We start from the raw sequence: 17,885 nt of genomic DNA, 5'->3' as shown, positions 1-17,885 counted from the left end.
TCTTGGGCTCCAAAATCACTGCAGATGGTGACTGCAGCCATGAAATTAAAAGATGCTTGCTCCTTGCAAGAAAAGCTAGGACCAACTCAGAGAGCATATTAAAAAGCAGAGACATTACTTTGACAGCAAAGGTCCATATAGTCAAAATTATGGTTTTTCAGCAGTTATGTATGGATGTGAGAGTTGGACTGTGAAGAAAGCTGAGCACTGAGGAACTGATGCTTTTGAACTGTGGTTTTGGAGAAAACTCTTGAGAGTCCCTTGGACTGCAAGGAGATCCAACCAGTCAATCCTAAAGGAGATCAGTCCTGAGTGTTCATTGGAAGGACTGATGTTGAAGCTGAAAATCGAATACTTTGGCCACCTGATGCGAAGAGTTGACTCATTTGAAAAGACCCTGATGCTGGGAAAGATTGAGGGCAGGAGGAGAAGGGGACGACAGAGGATGAGATGGTTGGATGGCATCACTGACTCAATGGACATGAGTTTGAGCAAGCTCCAGGAGTTGGTGATGGACAGGGAGGCCTGGCGTGCTGCAGTTCATGGGGTCGCACAGAGGCGGACACGACTGAGCGACTGAACTGAACTGAATATAGAATAATGTAAGGAATATAAACAGCCAGACTTGAAAGGTCACAGGGTGTCTGATTCTGTCTGGGTGAGGTGTCTGGAACAGGCAGATCCTGGAGACAGAAGGTAGCCCAGCGGTCACGCCCTCAGGGTCGTGGGGCCCGCTGACCATCGGACCCACAGGGGGCTCTTCTCTAGACCCCCCTCCCACCTCCTCCAGCTTCTCCGCACATCGGCCGCACATCGGCCGCACATCGGCCGTGCCCGGCCTGCCACTTCTCTCTGAAGCTCCTTCTCCTCGTTTCCGTGATTGCCTCCAGCTTCCAAGCGGCTTCTTCAATGCCACGGCTGTTTGCTGTCAGCTACATTTCTCTTCCTACCATCATGTTAGGTCTGAAAGATGGAACCTTTTCCCTCTTTTTCATTCGACAACCCCCTGAAAAAGCTCACCTATGCCTGTAACTTCCACGATCACGTCTGGACTGACAACTTACCGAACGCCCTCTCCTGTCCGCCCTCCCTCTACTAAACTCCCGCCTTGGTTTACACATCCTCCTGAAACAGCAGAACTGTTTCACACATGAGTACCTCACACACACCCATCTGGGAGGGGCCTGGCCCAGAGGGAGCTCTGCACATCAGGTCCCCGGGAGAGCCGGCAGTTCTGGACAGCAGCCCTGTTTCTGTCTATGGGGCCAGCCTCAACGCTGGATTTTCACGAACAGGGTTACTAAGGACAGTGGGACGGAGACTGGCGGAAACTCAAGTCAGATAGCAAAGTACACGCTATGTGACCGAGGCTTCTCAGCGTCTACGCCAGGCTGGTGATGTCAGGAAGCTGGCATGAATCTGGAGTCCCAAGGGACAGTGACCAAAGGCTTCTTTTAAAATTGCATTTCCTGAGTCAATCAGAGAAAGACAAATACTGTATTCCTCACATGTGCAATCTAAAAAATACAACAAACCAGTGAATGGAAGAGAAAGAAGCAGACTCAGAACAAACCAGTGCTTGCCAGTGGGGAAGGGGAGGCAGCCAAGAGGCACAGACTATCGGACACAAAATAAGCTACAAGGATATATTTTACAGCACAGGCAATATAGTCGATATTTTATAATAACTATAAATGGAGGATAACCTCCACGGAGGAATCACTATATGGTGCACTTATAAAATACTGAGTAACAACTATACTTCAATAAAAAAAAAGATTGGAGTAGAAATAAAACAGAAATGCACTTCCTTTTAGTAACTTAAGAGCATATTCTCAGTGACCACACGGAACGTGAGTGATGAGAACAGACCACCACCCCTGTAACTCCACGCGATAGTCAACAGAAACAGTCAGGTGACTCTGTTACTGAATTCCAGTTACATAAATATCTTTACAAAGAACTCAGTGAGAACAATAGCGAAACATGCCAAGAGATAAGGGCTCCTCGGAAAAACCTAAAGGGCTTTTGCAGGCCAAAAGGAGGCAGAAGGCAATCAGCACTGCGGGGAAATGAAGAGAGGTGTTTTTGTTCCCTTTCTGCTATTTCTAATTTTTTTTTTTTTTTGGAAAACGGGTGTGCCTAGGGGCAAGAATCAAGAGATTTATGCATTAGGTGAATTCCCTCTTTGCAAAATGGACAAAAGAGTCAGCTTGTGGAGCAGATTAGACGAAAGAAGCCAAAGAGCCTGGGGGCTCCAGCCAAATGGGAAAGAAATGTGGGGGGAGGGGCAGGGGGAGCCCGAACAAAACCAGGGTCTGGATGCAGAGAAAGATGGATGCGCCTGGAGTAGGGATGGGGCCCGGCACACTCTGGGGCCACCAGGAAAGAACTGCCAGCAAGGCTGGTGGCAGGAACTGACGTCCCACCAAGACGGGCAGTGTGGGAGCCCACTCCTCTGAGGAAATTTGGAACTTTGTACCCTGAATACACAGCTAGGATTAAGGATCAAAAACCTCGACCATGAAGAAGTCAAAGGTTAAAAACTCTCACAACTGGACTTCCCTGGCAGCCCAGAATCCACCCTGTAACGCAAGGGACACCGGCTCAATCCGCTCACCACAACTAGAGAAAGGCCTCGCAGCACAGGACACCCAGCACAGCCAAGAATAAACAAACGGTTAAGCAAATCTTAAAAAAACAAAACCAAACTCTCACTATTAAGTATCTGTGAGGTGTCGGTCCGGTGCTGAGCTGGTCAGATGTTTTCATGTTCACACCCTCCTTTAATCTCTGCAAAGATTCTGGGGAGCACAACTCATAGCCCCATTTTACAGACAATGGAAACTGAGGCCCAAGGTCAAACAGCCAATTCTTAGAGACAAAGGAATTCAAACCTGGGCTGCTGTGCTGAATCTGTGCTCCTTTGCATGGAAATCTACACTCCTGCTGGGTGTAACACAATCAAACGGAAAAGACTCTCAGTCTTTGTGAGCCAGGAACTCACAGGAGGCAGTCCTATTTGAAAGGAATCTAATAGAAAGAGGTGAATAGCTTGTTTTTAAGATCCACATGGAAATCCATCGGGGCTATCTCGTTTTCTGCCCTGTTCTGAGAATCACTGTGTGTGCTTGGTCACTCAGTCGTGTCCAACTCTTGGCGACCCCGTGGACTGTAGCCCGCCAGGGTCCTCTGTCCATGGAACTCTCCAGGCAAGAATACTGGAGTGGGGAGCCATTCCTTTCTCCAGGGGATCTTCCCAACCCAGGGATTGAACCCAGGTCTCCCGCATTGCAGGGGGATTCTTTACCGTCTAGCCACCCTCAATGGACAAGGGAAGTTATAGCAGAGAAGATGAACAGTACAGGGACACCACACTCAGGGGATGTCGGCCCCCTTTTCCTAACATTCACAGTTCTGTCAAATGTTATAATAACTAAACTCTGGGAATTTAGCATGTTCTCAATGCTTTACTAGGACTGCCCTGTGGCTAAGCTGGTAAAGAATCCGCCTGCAACGTGGAAGACCAGGGTTCGATCCCTGGGTTGGGAAGATCCCCTGGAGAAGGGAAAGGCTGCCCACTCCAGTATTCTGGCCTGGAGAATCCCATGGACTATATAGTCTTTGGGGTCGCCAAGAGTCAGACACGACTGAACGACTTTCACTTCACTTCAATGCTTTACTGATATGAATTCATCATTGAGTCCCACAAGGACCCTACGAGACAAGCATGTCTACTATTATCCCCTCAGAGAGGGTGAGCCCAGTGTCCAAGAAGCCAGAACAGTTCATTCCCACATTGTCCAAACCTGAACCACGATGCCTCCCACAGAGCTTCCCAGATGGCAGCAGTGCTGAAGGATCTGCCTGCCAAAGCGGGAGATGCAAGAAACTCTGATTTGATCCCTGGATTGGGAAGATCCTCTGAAGTAGGAAATGGCAACCCACTCCAGCATCCTTGCCTGGGAAATCCCAGGGACAGAGGAGGCTGGCGGGCTGCGGTCCACAGGGTCACAGAGAGTGGGCTGTGACGGAGCCACGGGGCACGCTACTATCTGAGACCTTGGAGAAAGGCCTGGTTCGAGGATCAGGACACGGCCAGCAGCGGCGGACCTGCCTCCTCTCTTCTGACCGTCTGCTGAAGGGAGCACTCCTTCCACTGGGCTGAGGCCATTTCGACCCACGTTGGGACGTTGCTAGGACGGACCAGCGCGGCCATCTACGGGAAACCCCTGCCATTTCTGAGGTCCACTCCTTGATTCGCAGGCAAGAACATGAAACCCTAGGCCTGCCATGAGGTCTGTCCAAGGTCACAGCGGTTACCAAGCAGCAGAGCTGGGACCCAAGCAGGTCGGTCACTGGCGGCGCTCGGCTCCGTCACTGGCGGCGCGCGGCTCCGTCACTGGCGGCGCTCGGCTCCGTCCACTAGAACCCGTCTCTGATGCACTGATACTGGCTGTGGGGTTTGTCGCAGCAGCAAATACACCGAAGAGGGGCGCTACCCTGCGCACGTTTTAGCTGAGAAAACCCGCAGAGCAGCTACGGGACCGAGAAGGGGTCAGTGTCGTGGAGAGTGGCGACACACAGGACTCCCAGCAGAGCGAGCCCGTGAAGGCCGCCGGGAGCCTGGCGTCTGAAGCAAGTCACCTGCGGGCATAGCCGACTCCCTGCAGGGTTCCCAGCGTGGCCTCTCGGTCTGCTCCCGGCCTGGGGTGGCTCTGTCCTGCTCGGGGCGCTGGAAACGCCTCGAAGGTCTTCTTCCCAGCTCACTAGTGCAGCTGGGGGGCTGTGAGAAGCGAGTGCAGAGAAACATCTGCCCTGCGCGGTAGGGGGTTTATTCGAATTCCACTCCTGCGTTCTGCGGAAGCAGCGGTGGGCTGGCCGGGGAGGCGAGGGGGCGCTTCGGGGTTTGAAGGGCTTTTCGAGAAGAGCGGCGAGGCGGGGTCTGCCCCCAGGGCTGCCGGCGGTGGTGCGGGGGGCGGGCTTCCCCAGGGGACTCCAGCCCCATCCCCGCCCGACACGTGGAGACAGAGAGCAAAGGTGAGGCCTGGGCCACGCGGTCAGCAGTCACAGCTGCGGAGGCAGCAGCTTCTCTCCGAACAAAACCCCGTGTGGAGCTCGGGGGCCTGCAGAGCTCACGAAGGCCCCAGGCGGGCGGACGTGGAGGATCCGCGGGGCGGCGGGAACAGGAGCAGGGATGACCCGCACGGTGGGGGGAGCAGAGGAGGGTCAGACCAGGGCCCAGGACCGCCTCTGACTAGGGGTCGCTGGCCCACTAACGTAATCCAACCACGGCTGACGTTTAAATGAAGGAACCTAATTTTCAGTCTGAAGGAGTGAATGGAACGTGTGTATATGTGCGGGGGGACAAGGGTTGGGGATCGGGAGTTCCAAAGAGGGAAAACACACACACATGAAACACTGTTTTCATTAAGAAAATATGATGTTATTATTAATACCTAAGAAATTTTAATTTACCTAAGAAAATTTAATACTTTGGCCAAAATTTAATACTGATGCAAAGAGCTGACATTTGAAAAGACCCCAATGCTGGGAAAGATTGAAAGCGGGAGGAGAAGGGGACGACAGAGGATGAGATGGCTGGATGGCATCACCGACTCAGTGGAGATGAGTCTGAATAAACTCTGGGAGTTGGTGATGGACAGGGAGGCCTGGTGGGCTGCAGTCCATGGGGTTGCAAAGAGTCAGACACGACTGAGTGACTGAACTGAACTGCAGAAATTTTAAAATGTATTTCACAAGGACACCCTATTCCGTGCTCTGTAATAAGTTATACGGGAAGAGAGTCTAAGAGGTGAAGAACCTGCCTGCCTATGCAGGATACACTGGGGACTCGGGTTTGATCCCTGGATAAGAAAGATCCCCTGGAGGAGGGCATGGCAACCCACCCCACTCCTCCTGCCTGGAGAATCCCATGGACAGAGGAGCCTGGTGGGCCACAGTCCACGGGGTCACAGAGAGTCAGGCATATGTGTATGTATAGCTTAATCCTGCTGTACACCTGAGCCTAACAACACTGTGAATCAGTCATACTCCAACAAAAAGGTTTTTTTAAAGATAGTTTTAAAAATGTATTTCACACCCAGAGATCATCAGAGAGACACACAGAGACAGGCAGAGGGGACGCTGGGGACGCCTGTCAGCTGGCCACTCCTGAGGGCGCAGAATGAGCCCCACTCATCTGTTTGGCTTCATCCTGGGGCCCCTTTAAACACAGGGCTGGTCCCCTTCTGGCGCTCAGCTAGATCTCTATTGTACAAGATCTGAAGTGCTCTCTACTCACTCAAACTGTGAATGTCCTGAAATTGTCTCTCGCAGCCTAAAGGGCGTTTACAATAAATACTGTGAACTGATGAAACGACCAATTATGTTAAGTATCCGTGCCTGGTGTAATCCAAGCCAAATCTTAGCCCATTATCCTCAAAACCGGGAGATGAATCAGCAGGCCCTCTTGCCAGCGACCCCGCAAGAACCAGATCCCAGAGGCCGCCCTGGCAGCACCTCCAGCGCTTCTAGTTGATTCCTGCAATCGGGTTTACGCTGGAAAAAAAATTACTGTGCTGCGTCCCTGCTCAACAGCTCAGAAACCAAGTGGCCATCAGACAAGGCACACCAGCCCCTGCTGCGACCGCGAGGCTGCCATGCTCCTTGGGCGCAGGCTTGCCCTTCTATCACTTCCTCTTTGGAAATTGCAGCTTTTCTCCCAAGACACACCCTGGAGCGCCTGAGGCATGACTGCAAAGCACCCACAAGGCCCTGTTTCCGCGCCCGCCCCGGGAGCCCCACAGCGCTCTCCGCCTGCGGTCCTCTCTCGGTCCTCTCGTGCCCACGGGCTCTGGTGGCTCCCCCTCTGGGTACGCCCCCCTCAGCAGTTTCTCCAAGGCCCTGAGCAAGTGTCAGCTCTCCCAGGAAGTGGCGGCCCCGCGTGCCCTCCCTCCTGACAAAAGCAAGGCTCAGCCCCTGAAGCAACTGGCCTATCTGCTCCTTAGGCAGCGTCTAGCTTCCTCCACTCTCAGCCCCTAGGGCCAGGCCACAGAGCAGGTCCTCCCCAGCCCCAGGGCCGCCTGGCTCCTCAGGTTCCGCCCACGGTCACAGCTGGGCTTTGCTGGCCGGCCCTGTGTCACCCCGTGTGACCAGGCTTCACCTTCTGCTCTGCTCCTAGAACTCAGCTCGTTAAGGCGTCTTCTTGGCCTGCTGTCTCCATGCCTGTGGCTGATCCTAGTAACAGAGTTCTCTCCCAGCCTGCTTATCCAGGAAAACCTCTTCCTGCTTCCCACAGACATTAAAAAAAGAGTGGCCATGTACTGCAAGTATGAAGTGCAAAGATGAGAAGGCAGGCACAAATCGGCTACGTTTTCTTCTACTTGATCCTAAGCTAAACCTCCCGCCGGCGTGACTGGGCAGCTCCCTTCTTTCTCCTCCCCTCTCTTTACTGAGAGACTTTTGTTCCTGAGCATCAGCAACTTCTTAATGAGCACTGTCCACCAGAGAAACCCGCCATCCGACAAACATCTACAAAACAGAAGCAGACTCACAGACCCAGAGGGCAGACTTAGGGTGGTCAGGGGGGCGGGGAGAGGCTGGGGAGGGAGGGACCTGGAGCCTGGGATGGGCGGGTGCATCAGGATGGATCAACAACCAGGTCCTACTGTAGAGAACAGGGAACTGCATCCGATATCCTGTGAGCAACCACAATGGAAAAGAACATGGAAAACATATGTGTATGCATATTCATAACCGAGGCAGCTTGTTGTGCAACAGAAACTAACACAACACTGAGAATCGACTTTACCTTAATAAAATCAACTAAAAAGGTTTAATTCAGAAGAATACACATAGTTTTAAAACTCTTACCATGACCTAAGTGTCTTGCAAACTCTCTATACAGATACAGCAAGTGAAGAAACAGGAAATACCATTCACAAATCTCCACCCACTCCCGACTTCTCACCGAGATCCTGATTTCCACATGTACCAAAAAATTAATAGGACGAATGGAATTGGATGTGGATTCAACGAGCATCTGAAATCTGTAATAATTCAATTCTCAATGCCTAAGAGTAATTAGGAATATTTAACCCTATAAAGAACAGAAACTATGTCTACCACCCAATGAGACAGAATCTCACAATGAAATCGCTCAGCTTCAGAAACCTTATCAATTTTTCCCTCATGCATGTGCCCCGTAGAAATAACCAAAAACTAACATGCTTAGAGCAAATCTTCCCTAATGTGGAACTTGATGAATAAAAATCCTGTAGGAAAGTGCTCTCAGTAAATAAAATCACTTTTGTGAAAATAATCCAACCATGAATGGCATTCGTGTTATTGCTACAGATCTAGAGGAAAAATAAGGGGCGTACAACTTGGAAATCCCCTTGAGAAAACCCAAAGGCTCATCATTTACACTTTCTGAAGGGAGCATTGAGTATATATCTTTTAAGTTATGTCTTAATATTTAAGAGTGGAGGCATTTTCCAATTTTTTTCTTAAATATTCAGGATATCTATAACAATTACTAAAATCAGAATTAACCAGACCTGCCTGCCTAAATTTCACCGACCAAGCAAAGACACAAAGTCCTAAGTCCCCAGTTTCACAGGCTATACAAAAAAGCATGCAATTGTATGGCCTTGAAAACAACTTCGCAAAGGCAACGGCGTCTCTCTCAGCCGTCTGAGCTGCTCTGGAACCTGAAGTTAAATACTTCTTAGATGCATTTTAGCCTGCTCTTTCCCACCCATGGCTGACCCTCAGCGTGTACTTTTAAGAAAAAGAGGCTTAGCAGCTCTCAACCAACCAAGGTTCACTGAAACTCCTCAACCTAGAGCCCAGGACAGGTCCAAAGCTCTTGGCACCAGCAACCCACTTGCTTCGGGTCAGTGGTGCCCCTGTGAGGCCCAGCCAGTCAAGAGAGGCTAGCGGCGAGGGCAAGTCAAGACCCTCGGGGGCAGCCAATTCCAGCCGGTCTGCAGGGCAAGCATGCTGAACGGTCATCTCCCCAAACACTTTCTAAAGTAGACAGCAGGCATCTTCTTGCTGTCTTTAGCCACGCAGTCTTCTTTGACTGTGGCCATTTCTAAAGACGCTTGATGGCAAAATTAGAGATGAAAGGCAGTTTGAATTCCTTGAGCGCATGGGATAGGAAGTTGTTAGGCAGCTGAGGACGGAATGGACAGCAGGGAGAATGCCCCCCTGTGCCCCTCGCAAATGACGCCTGCAGGGACAAGAGGTATGGGTGTGAACTCTGACCCTCCGAACCTGCCTCAGTCACCCTTCTGGGCACCCATGGATGTCGGACAATAAGCAAGAAGGGAATCTCCACGAGACCCGAGCACCCAAATGCCCACAGCATTCCTCGGAGATTGCCAAGCGCAGGCAATCCGTAACGGGGTTTGACTTCGGTTTTCTCAACCCATTTCTGTCACCGAGACATCATTACGCATAATTCCAATTTCACCAAAGCAAGCCAAGCGCTTCTCGAATCTCACCAGTGACGACAGACCAAAGAAACCGTCTCATCTCAGACCAACGAGTAGAGCAACCAGGAGACGAGTGGAGGACAGAACAAAGAGACACGGAGACACAGGGCCACCCACAGGAGGCACCCAGGCAGGGGGCAGGAGCGCCCCTCCGCAAGGAGGGTGGGGATGCGGGGGCAGGGGCGTGCAGAGGCCTACCTTGCAGGAGGGCTCCGTTCCTCTTGAAGAAGGTGCTGCCTGGCCAGAGGGGTGGACCTGATGTGCTGAAACGGAAGAGAAAGCAGCGTGAGCCAGAGCTGTCCACACTTGCTCGGGGGACGGCCTACAAACACGCCCTTCCAAGTGGCTTCAAAACACCGTCCCAGCTATGCCCTATCCATACCCTCCGAAAATGCATCTTTGAAGAGCATTAGGCTTGTTGATGGAGAAGTCAATGGCAACCTACTCCAGTACTCTTGCCTGGAAAATCCCATGGGCAAAGGAGCCTGGTAGGCTGTAGTCCATGGGGTCATGAAGAGTTGGACACGACTGAGCGACTTCACTTTCACTTTTCCTTTCGTGCATTGGAGAAGGAAATGGCCACCCACTCTAGTGTTCTTGCCTGGAGAATCCCAGGAATGGGGGAGCCTGGTGGGCTGCCATCTATGAGGTCACACAGGGTTGGCCACGACTGAAGCGACTTAGCAGCAGCAGCAGGCTTGTTGAATGACGAATGAGCTTCATCTTTCAAAGTGCAGATCCTGTCCGTGTGGGTATTCTGATCACCGTCTCAACCCTCCTCCCTTCTCTCTCTCTCTCTCCCTCCCCGCCCCCCCCCCCACCACCCCATCCACATCTTCTGAGGTCAGCAGGTTTTCCACCACTTCCGGTGCCACTGGCCCAGTGCAAAGGCAAGTTTCCCTTCTGGTGTTTCTGCCACCACCCCTAATGCACAGATCTGACCTTGAGCGCCTCCCTCCCTCCCTCGCGGCCAGTCTCCCATCCCGTTTTCAATTTCCTGGCTTACAGTGTTGCACTCTGTATCCTATAAAACATTTTGCAGCTATGTTACCACTCACAGCTCTGTAACAGGAGAGGCAAGGAAAGGGGAAAGATCAATGCATCACACAGACACTTTAACACATTTACAGACCAGCATTTTCACTGTTTTAAGACGCCCAGTGAAAAACTTTATAACCTAGCCTGTCTTAGGAAAATATCCTTGGAGTGGAAAGGAGGTGATTCTAAATCAAGGATTGGTTTAGATTAATGTTAGCGAGCACTTAGTCAAAACTGTTACTACAGCCAGCCCCAGAGGTGGCATAAATTACTTTCTCCAAAATAGAATGTGGCAAACGATCCTGGTTAAGGCATTATCAATCACCTTCAACATTAAAAAAAATAAAAAATTGGGTCTGAATACACGTCTGTAAGATTGGCGAACATGAACACACACACACACACACACACACAAGTCTGAAGGACTTGCCAGCGCATGCTTCTAGAGTCAATCAGGTTCTCCAATAATGCAACTTGTTAACAAGAAGGAGAGATGTCAGGGACACACCCTGCTGACCAAGACTTCAGTCCCAGAGATACACACGGCACAGCAGGTATGAGGACTCGTGAGGAGCCGAGAAAGGAGAGGGAAAGAGCTGCCGCACACAGACGCGTCGGAGCAACGGCAGACGTGTCGGAAACGCACGGGGGGAACCCTGACTTAAAGGATGGAGCTTCTGTTGATTCTGGCGCCGGTCCGCCCCGCCCAGGGCAAGCGAGGCTGCCGCGTCCCCGCGGTGGCGCTGGCGGCGGTGGCCCCCGCGCGCCCGGGGCCGCGCAGAACAGACGACCTGGAGGGGCCTCGAGCCGCAGGTGCCGGCAGCCGGCAGAGCGCTCTTCTCTCGGACTCCCATCCACTTCCAATCTGAGGCTGATCAAAGTCCCATGAAGAGTGCCTGAAAAGGCTTAAGAGTATCGTTTCGCAACCCCAGCTGGCTCCTGAGGCTTTCCCACCTTTTCCCACCTTTTCCCGCCAACACTGCATATCCTGGCGTCTAAAGGGAATTAAAAACAGAGGACTCCATTACAGAGGAGCTGCTGCTTCTGCAGAATTCAGAACAGAGTACTGCTGCAGAAGCCTCAATATCCGGCTTGCTTCCCTCCAAGCTTCCTCTCCATCCTGACCTGATCTGGCTGGAAACCGAGTGGACCGCAGGGGTGGAATAAACGTGGGGAAGAGAGGACGGGTAAACCCAGCCGGTAGACGCGGAACGTTCCCTGTAGGTTGGAAATCCACTCAGACATGTCTACAGCGTCCCGCTGACGCACCTACACCCCGGCCGCGGCGGGCGCTGCAGTGCTGGCGCGGAGGCCATCCTCATGGCACACAGGGAGCGGCGCCGCCCCTGCCCGCCCCGATGGGGGCCCTGCCCGCCCGAGACACGCGCTCACCTGGGGCCTCTGTCCCTCAGGTGAGCCGTTCTCTGCTGTGCTCACTGTGAAGCTTTTGGGCTCACTGGCCTTATATCTCATTCTCTTCTTCGGGATGGCTGCTCCCAAATGACATCTTCTAACTGTGAGGAGATGGTTGGATTTATTAAGTACTTGCTGAAAACTGTGCTTGGACATGGACGGAAAAATTACAAGCCGTGTTATGGCCTCTCGGAGCTTACTGTCGTGCCTGTGTGTGCAAAGTCGCTTCACTCATATCTGACTCTGCAACCTGATGGACAAGCTGCCCGCCAGGCTCCTCTGTCCGTGGATTCCCCAGGCGAGAATTCTGGAGTGGGTTGCCATGCCCCCCTCCAGGGGACCTTCCCGAGCCAGGGATCAAACCCACGTCTCTGACATCTCCTGCATTGGCAGGCGGGTTCTTTACCAACCACTAGCACCACCTGGGAAGCTCACAGTCACACCTCGCCAGGTCCAGTCTCCCGTAAATCTATCTAAAGAGACTAGAAGTGTGTGTGGAAAAGACCAGTGATTATGGCCCTTGTGGCTTCAGGTTGGGGGCCAGCAAACTGATTTTTTTCCTTCCATTTGGAGATACTCCTGGCTCATGGGCCTTTAAAGCTCAAAGTTAGTTTGAAAAAGTAAGTGAAATTACTTAAAAGTAGATAGGAACCACAGTAACTCAGAGAAGCTAGTGATCAAGGTTTTTGTGGCAGAATTTCAGATACATCACCTTGCCGACAAAAGTCCATCTAGCCAAAGCTATGGATTTTCCAGGAGACATGTAAGGATGTGAGGGTTGGATTACATCCTAGAAGGCTGAGTGCTGAAGAATGGATACTTTTGATCTGTGGTGCTGGAAAAGGCTCTTGAGAGTCCCTTGGACTGCAAGGAGATCCAACCAGTCCATCCTAAAAGAAATTAGCCTTAAATATTCATTGGAAGGAGTGGTGCTGAAGCTGAAGCTCCAAGCCCACTCTTTGCAACCAGCAAGCTAGTCACCTAATGAGAAAAGCCTATTCATTGGAAAAACCCGAGGCAGGGGAAGACTGAAGGCAAAAGGAGAAGGCAGAGGATGAGATATCAGACAGTGTTGCAGACTCAGTGTGTGTGTGTGTGTGTCTCCATGCACGTATCATTCAGTTACGTCCAGGGGGCCCGCAAAGTGCTGGAGGTGACCGAGTGGCTAACACACGCCTATGCCCACTGAGTCTGTAATGGTGCAGGCCTTCGGTACAGGCCCGTGGACTGCAGCCTGCCATGAGTTTGAGCAAACTCGGCGACAGTGAAGGACAGGGGAGCCTGGCCCGATGCAGTGCACGGGTCTCGAAGGGTCAGACACAACATCGTGGCTCACCAACAACTCAAGCCACTCCGGAAACCACTCACTCCCACGGCAAATCAAGGGGTGGGGAATGGGGCGCTGTTTGCGGGGGTAGACAGAGGACTCTCCTTACGCAATGACCTAAGTGCCAGGCCTGTGTTGCCAGCGGTCACCGCCCTGGGCAGGGGCCACAGGAGCTCCTTAAGGGTCCTCAGCCCCCTGCAGTGGTGCTCACGTTCCCAAATCACCGCGGCCATCACGCGCCCCGTGGGATCCTCCCAGCTGCGAGCGAGCAGGGCGGGGCCCGCCTCCCATGCTGTGGGTATGCAGGAGGAGGGACGAGTCCAGCTCATCACGGCGGGCCAGCGGCCAGTCCGAGCCCAGCCCAGCGTGCCGGCAACGGCCTCGGCCCCGCTCCTCACCGCCCGCCTTCTCCGGCAGGCTTCTGGTTCTCAGTCCTGAGCTCTCCTCCACGCGAGGAGGCTGCAGATGGTGTTTCCCTGGGACTCTCTCCGAGGAAAACCCCAGGGTGGAGAAAGCAGTCAGCTCTCCATACGACAGACAGACCCGTGGGCTCAGATCAGAAGAAATGAGCCAACGCCGCACCACAAACGTCCTGTTTCAGCGACGCTCTAACACAGCCCACGACCTCCAGCCTTAAGAGCCAAACCCACATGTGGCAAAGGTGACCGCTGGGTTAAGAGGCCTGGCTGGCCAGAAGAGGCAGCTTGTGAGCTGACATCTGAGAACACGGGCCCGGCTGACCATGAAGACCGGGGCTGAGCCAGCAAATCCCCAGGGAGGCGCCCTACCGTCCAGGCAGCACGGCCAGCATCTGCCGGAGACGCACTGCCCCGGGGCTCACGCTCGCTGCGGGGTTCTGCCAACTCCCAGAGGGACACGGAAGCCAGAAGGCTGCCCGGCCCCAAGGTGGCCCTTGGTATGATGGCGTCATGGGTCAGGTGACACCCATGGGCTTTCATCGTGGGCAGGACTGGCTGAACAAGACCCTGGGAGGTTCTGGCAAGAACCACACCCATATTCACCAGCCAGGACATTCTGTAAGCCTAAGAAAATTAAGGAAGACACTGGGTACTCTAAGTACAGTCTAAGGGCAGGAGGAGAAGGGGGCAACAGAGGGTGAGATGGTTGGATGGCATCACGAGCTCAACAGACGTGAGTCTGAGCAAACTCCCGGAATTAGTGAAGGACAGGGAAGCCCAGTGTGCTGCAGCCCACGGCGTCACCAAGAGTCAGACATGACCGATCAACTGAACAACAACAGCTTTTTGTAAAGTATCTGCTTTTTCCTAAGGACCCGGCTGCAGAGGGAGAGCTGGTGGACCTGGGAAACAGGATATAACACGGATGAGCCCGGAGGACATCACACTGAGTGAGACACGCCAGTCACCCAAGGACAAAGACTGCATTTGACCGCAGCAGCCGAGTTCACAGAGACAAGACTGAACGGGAGTTGCCGGAGGCTGGGCGAGGCCGAGCGGGCAGGAGACGAGACTCGGTTACTGGGTGCAGAGTTTCAATTTTGTGAGCTGAAAGCGTTTTGCAGGTTGGTTCCCACTGCTGTGAACATACTTAATGCCACTGAACAGTAGATTTAAATGGTTAAGATGCTCCGTTGGATGGTGTGTGTTTTACCACCGTAACAAAAAATTTGAATATAAAGTGAGAGAGAGATAGAGAGTAAGAGAGAGAAAGGATGAATACAAGGAGGACCCCCGAAGAAGAGTCCCAGGCAGTAAAGAGCGCCTTCCACACGGTCTCTCTGAAGGTCCCTGAAGTTAACGTCCCTGCCAGACTGGCCCAAAGCACACGAGAAAGCAGAAAGCCCAAACCGACCAGGCAGAGGAAAGGGAGGCGGCGACACCAGCCTGTCCCAACCCGGTCCCTCCCGAGGCCGGAGCGGGCCTGCCAGTCTTCAGGCAGCAGAGCGGGTCCCGGCCCAATTCTCAGCACCAAAAAAGCATGATGGCAATTCTGCAGGATGCCTGACGTCGGTCACCAGACTGTGTCTCCCCGGGAACACAACATTTAAGGCAAGCCGCAAAGAAGGGAGAATTCCTGGGAAAATAGAGAAACTCGGAATTCTACTGTTAATTCTAAGTGTGGACTGATCACAGGATGTCGCAGGAAAACAAGCTGACCTGCGCCACATGCTAACTCAGACCTGTTGGCTGAAGGGTGCCAGTCCTGGAGTTTGGAGTGCAGGAATCAGAGAGACTTGGGTGAGATGGTCTCAGGTTTCAGAAGACACCCATCATAGTTTGAGAGGCATCACTAAAGAGCCCCGTTGAAAGCTCAGAACTCTCAGAAGGGTTCCTGACACTCGCTGACGTGCAAAGGGGTCTCAGTGGCCGCCTGGTCCCATCCAAGGTCTGGTGGCAGAAGCACAAGATTTGGACTCCAGGAATCTGACTGCTGGACACACAAGGCAGAAAGTCTTTAAATCTGTCCGCATCTCAACTCCACGCCTATAAACTGGGGCAGTAACAGTGTGTAGCGCTAGAGAATTAAATGAGATGACACGTGTAGGAGGATGCTCTGAGCACTTCAACAACCGCAGCGGCCGTCTCGGTCACAACGATGCTGCAGTTCAGAGACGCGCGGTGACGGGCCCGGTGCCCCTGCTCCCTCCCACCTCCTGGGGACTCTCCCAGCCTGGCTCTCATCTTCGTTTTTATGACGCAAGAGCTGACCACACTTTCACCTCCCTCTTCCCCTTGAGCGTGCTTGGAGAACATCTCATTTGCAAATGTTCCTCCACCCAAAGTAGCAATGAACGGTGTCTGAAAATCAATAGGCTGGGAGAAGCGGCTCCACAGATGCCAACTTCTCTAAAGAAAGCTGTAGCCCTCCAGGCTCCTCTGTGCATGGGACTCTCCAGGCAAGATTTCTGGAGTGGGCTGTCATGCCTTCCTCTGGGGATCTTCAGGACCCAGAGATGGAACCCACGTCTCTCCTGCATTGGCGGATGGATTTTTTCCCACTACTGCCACCTGGGAAGCCCCTGACAGTCATGGGAAGGCATTAGCGATGTGATCAAACCGTCACCAGCAAGGACCACGGAAGCCACAACAGAGAGCGTGGCAAGATTGCTGGGAGGGGAAACTTGGGTCTCAGTGAGACATGAAGCCCCTCTGTCACCCTGTGCTAAGTCGAGCCCTTAGCCAAATGTTAAAACCTGGAGACTCATCCAGCCTCCAGCTGGATCCACCTGCAAACCATCCCTATATGCCCACCACAGCCAAGGCCCTGGGTACACTAGGGGCAGAGGGGCTGTAAGCATCAGACAGAGGCGGCTGCTCTGGAGTAGGACCTACTGTATAACGTTGAACACATCAATAACGTTTCACAGAATACACTAAAAGTTCAGGGCTGCCCTCCTCAAATGCGTCTGAGAGGTGATGCTGACCTGAGCCAAGGTTTCGGGACCTCAGCGCTGCTGACCTTTCGGACTGGATGCTCTCTGTGGTGGGGGCTGCCCTGCGGGTCCTGCGATGTTCGGCAGCCTCCCTGCCTCCACCCCTGGATACCGGCACCGATTCTCCTCAGCTGTAACAACTGAAAGTGTCTCGGGGCTTCCCTGGTGGTCAAGCGGTTAAGAGCTCATCCTGCAACGTGGGGGACATGGGTTCAATCCCTGCTCAGGGAGCTAAGCTTCCACATGCCGCAGAGCAACTGAGTCTGTGCACCACAGAGAATCCACACACGCAGCGAAGGAGCCGAGGGGCCCAGCTGAGACCCGGCACAGCCAAACGAATAAATGAAGGGAGATGAGACTCACTGCAGGGGACGCAGGTTCGATGCCTGGTCAGGAAACAGATCTCACATGCCATGCAGTGCAGCCAAAAAAATTAAAAATTATAATAATAAAATTAAAAATAAAAATGCCTCCAGATACTAAGAGAGCTAGTTCTTAGGTAGGTTGATAAGGAGTCCAGGCCCTTGAGGAAGAGGACTAGGGCGGTGGGGGGGGGGGGGGACTTTTTTCCCCCTACATTCCCTCTGCTTAGTCACTAAGACCTCTTTTCTTAAACTCTGAACTATTGCGGCAACAATGTATTTCACCTAAGACTACCTTTCCTGAAGCCAGGAGTTAATGATTACACAACAAACAACACGTGCTGCTGGAGGCTGTGTTTCCCCTGAAGCTCTGTGCTAATGATTATATAACAACAATGTATCCAGCTCAAGGACATGTTTCTCCTTAACAGAAACCGCCTGACTAATCCCGTTATGGTAAGATGTATGCTGGGTCTGGTAAGACCTTTACAACCTTGAGACATTCTTTTGATTTATTCTTGGTAACCGATCGAAAAAGTATACAGATCCCTTGCTGAGACTGGCGACGGGGCACTCTCTGCCCCCTTCTGATGTCTATGTCAGAAGCTTCTCTGTCCCTTTTCCACTGCAAGAAAACCTTTTGCCGCACAAAGCTCTGAGTGACTGAAGCCGCGTCTTGGGTCCCAAAGCGAAATTCTCTCCCTCAGAGATCTCGAGTCTGACAGAGCTATCGACACTCCCATGTGTCCTCTAGAAGATGAAACTGCCCCCTGCCAAAAACCACTACCTATGGTCAGCAAGTCCACTAGGCTCACCTCACGCTTCTC

General features: G+C 52.6%; 1 protein-coding gene across 4 annotated transcripts in view; it reads right to left on the bottom strand.

Annotated features, from left to right (window-relative positions):
* FOXN3 (forkhead box N3) overlaps positions 1-17,885 on the bottom strand; it is a 448,726-nt gene that overhangs the window by 119,851 nt on the left and 310,990 nt on the right. For all 4 annotated transcript variants that reach the window (XM_018053854.1, XM_018053856.1, XM_018053855.1 and 1 more), the window contains one exon: positions 9,702-9,766. In XM_018053854.1, the coding sequence (XP_017909343.1) occupies positions 9,702-9,766 (65 nt within the window). The remainder of the gene's footprint in view (positions 1-9,701; positions 9,767-17,885) is intronic.

Source organism: Capra hircus, chromosome 10 (assembly GCF_001704415.2).
Source record: "Capra hircus breed San Clemente chromosome 10, ASM170441v1, whole genome shotgun sequence".
Taxonomy (NCBI): domain Eukaryota; kingdom Metazoa; phylum Chordata; class Mammalia; order Artiodactyla; family Bovidae; genus Capra; species Capra hircus.
This window is presented reverse-complemented; position numbering and strand designations above follow the sequence as displayed.